General features: G+C 47.8%; 1 protein-coding gene across 3 annotated transcripts in view; it reads right to left on the bottom strand.

The window, feature by feature from the left end:
• PDE6C (phosphodiesterase 6C) overlaps positions 1-2,158 on the bottom strand; it is a 49,125-nt gene extending 46,967 nt beyond the window's left edge. For 2 of the 3 annotated variants that reach the window (XM_014862961.3, XM_070486977.1), the window contains exon 1: positions 1,505-2,155. In XM_014862961.3, coding sequence (XP_014718447.2) covers positions 1,505-1,963 — 459 coding nt within the window. In that variant the 5' untranslated portion in view covers positions 1,964-2,155. Of the gene's footprint in view, positions 1-1,504 lie in introns of all 3 variants that reach the window. The other variant, XM_070486971.1, reaches the window with a different exon arrangement.
• Positions 2,159-2,608: the final 450 nt, after the last annotated feature.

Here is a 2,608-nt window from a genome sequence, read left to right on the forward strand (position 1 = left end):
ACTGGGCTCATTAATAAAATATTATGGTAAAAATCTTTTTGCCCAACTCTTCTTTAAAACGCTTTTTCAGAAAAAAATCTTGAATGTCACTTTCTTAAGTTTGATGTCCTAGTAATTTTCAAGATGGCCTCCCTTGGAGACTGGCAAGAAGTGTATTCCCATGAGAAAACCTCAGGGTGTGTGGGCATAGCCTCCTAACTGGTGTCCAGAGAATTTTGCCTGAAGGGTGCAAATCAGTTTAGTCGCCTAAAGCAGCTGTGGTCAGCCTCAAAAGCCAACTTCAACTAGCTTAAACTCACTGGAGGGAGGGATCGTAAAGGCCTGAGCACCCTATGGTGCCCACGACAACCCTTGCCCCTGAGGGCTGGCCGGTGGTTGTTTGCCGAGTGTTGCTAATGTTTGACAGCTCCTGCGCCTTATGGATCTGTGCAGCCCTCCTCCTGTAATCAGCTTCAGGAGCCACGTAGGGTATTATCCTCCCCGCTCCAGCTGCCCCCTTCACAAGCAAGCAATAAACCCCGGCACAGAAAGCATTTCAACTCCGTTCCATCATAATCGACGTCTCCCCTTTTGTTAACAGTAAATCATAATAACGGGGTCCCTGTGTAGGAAAAGGGCTGGCAGGAGAAACTCCAGGCTGTGCCTATGGTTATTGCTGTGCAGAGGGATTATGGGCGACTTGCATTTCCTTCTTTTTGTTTATTTCTATTTTCTAATTTGTCTAAAATGAACATGTATTACAGTGGTAAGAAGAAAGAGTTAATTTTTCTGTTTTCAAAAGAGCATGACAATGCCTTGTATTTCTACAGTATGCTGTTGTTTTAGGAAGGGTCCAAATGTCCTATTTACATGCTTGGAATTTATTCGTGATAGATCTGAGTTATGGGGGGTTGGCATGGTCAACTGCACTTAATCATTACCTAAACTCACATTTCTAGTGATCTCAATGTGAACACCTGAACTTTCAAATGGAATCATTTTTTTCATTTTGCACATTTGGTCTCTAGCTGAAAGAATCTATTTATGAGCCAATCCATCCCAAAGAAATGAGTGTCTTCAAAGGGTTGGGAGTGAGAGGCGTGGGGAGCGGTTCAAGAGTCTTGGCATCTGGCCTGTTGGCTGATCTCCGCAGCTGGCAGCCTGCTTTGCGGTGTTGTTCAGAAGGATAGTGCCCAGAGCATGGAGCTCTAAAAGAGCAGGTGTGGAAGGTACCAGGCCCAGGTAGGTTGCCCAATAAAACACCAAACGCTACCTGGGACATACTTACCCTACAAAGTTATTCATTGTTGATCTGAAATTCAAATTGAACAGGTCATGTTGTATTTTTATTTGCTAAATCTGGCGGCTCCCTGCCTGGATGCTCCTCTTCCCTCCTGCCCCCACTCCCCAGGTTGGGGCCAATCAAAGCCACAAGGATGGCCCCCTGAACCCAGTTCTCTTTCCCATTGTTCTTCCCCCACCGGCCATCACCTCATCTCCACCCCACTGTCTTCAGGTCACCTACCTTTTTCACATCTGGGACATTAAGGGCTTTCTTCGTGTGAGCCGCCCAACCCACTATCCCGATGTCCAATGGAAACACAGCTTCTCTGTCAGGGACCACCAGGTTGTCCTCAAACTTGGAGGTCGCGGTGACATCGAGTAGCTTGGAGGCCACCTCGGGGGTGCCGTTGCGGGCCCGGCATATGAACATGCTGCAGCGGTCGGCCCCCAGCAGCTGCGCCAGCCGTTGCAGGGCCCTGTGCGCCGTCAGCTCGGCGCTGCCCGTCTCCTCCTGCACCAGCAGCAGCAGCTCCGCGCAGAGGGCGGCCTCCTCCGCCGCTGTCAGCCCCGGGAAGGCGCCGCTGTGCTCAGAGGTTTCTCCTGGCGCCGCCACCCGCAGCTTCTTGTCGAAGTACTCCTTGGCAAACTGAGGATTGTCCTCGAGATACTTCTCCACGGCCTCTTGGCTGATGTCACCCATGGCGTGGCTTGCCTTGATGCTGTTGTTCAGAAAGAAAGACCCTCAGAGTACTACCCGGGGCATAGTGCCAAGAAGGAAATACATCCTGGTCAAAGTTACTGAAGAACCCCTAAGTAGTACCTCGTGGGATCCCCAAAGGCCCAGCAGAATGGTTGCTTAGCAGAGCTTTCAAACTGCCTGTAACTTGGGATGTGACAGAAGGTCCTGGCTTAGAATGAGATTCTGGAAGCACGGGATTAACGAGTTCTTCAGGTCACGAAATCCCTAAGCATTATTAGCTCGTAAGTCCCTAGAGAATCCTTAGAGCATCTTAGCTCAGTCAGCCAAGTGGCAAGTCGAAGTAACTATTTCAGAAAAATAATTGAACGTTGGCTGCTCTCCACCGCAAGAAGTATCGTGGACATATCCATTAATTATATTACATCAGCATCGATTGACAATTTGACTTGTTCTTTCACGATAGCTTTCTGTAATGAAACTATTTAGACCTCGGAAGTGTGTTTGTTTATATGGCAACTTTAATCAACCTTTGGGGAAAACGGAAGCTTTTTAGCATCAATGCAACATAAAATGGAATATTAATCTTTCATTTTCTTAAAAGTCTTATGATCTTCCAGCTTACTTGGACTACTCTTTCTCTAAAGC

Source organism: Equus asinus, chromosome 2 (assembly GCF_041296235.1).
Source record: "Equus asinus isolate D_3611 breed Donkey chromosome 2, EquAss-T2T_v2, whole genome shotgun sequence".
Lineage (NCBI taxonomy): Eukaryota > Metazoa > Chordata > Mammalia > Perissodactyla > Equidae > Equus > Equus asinus.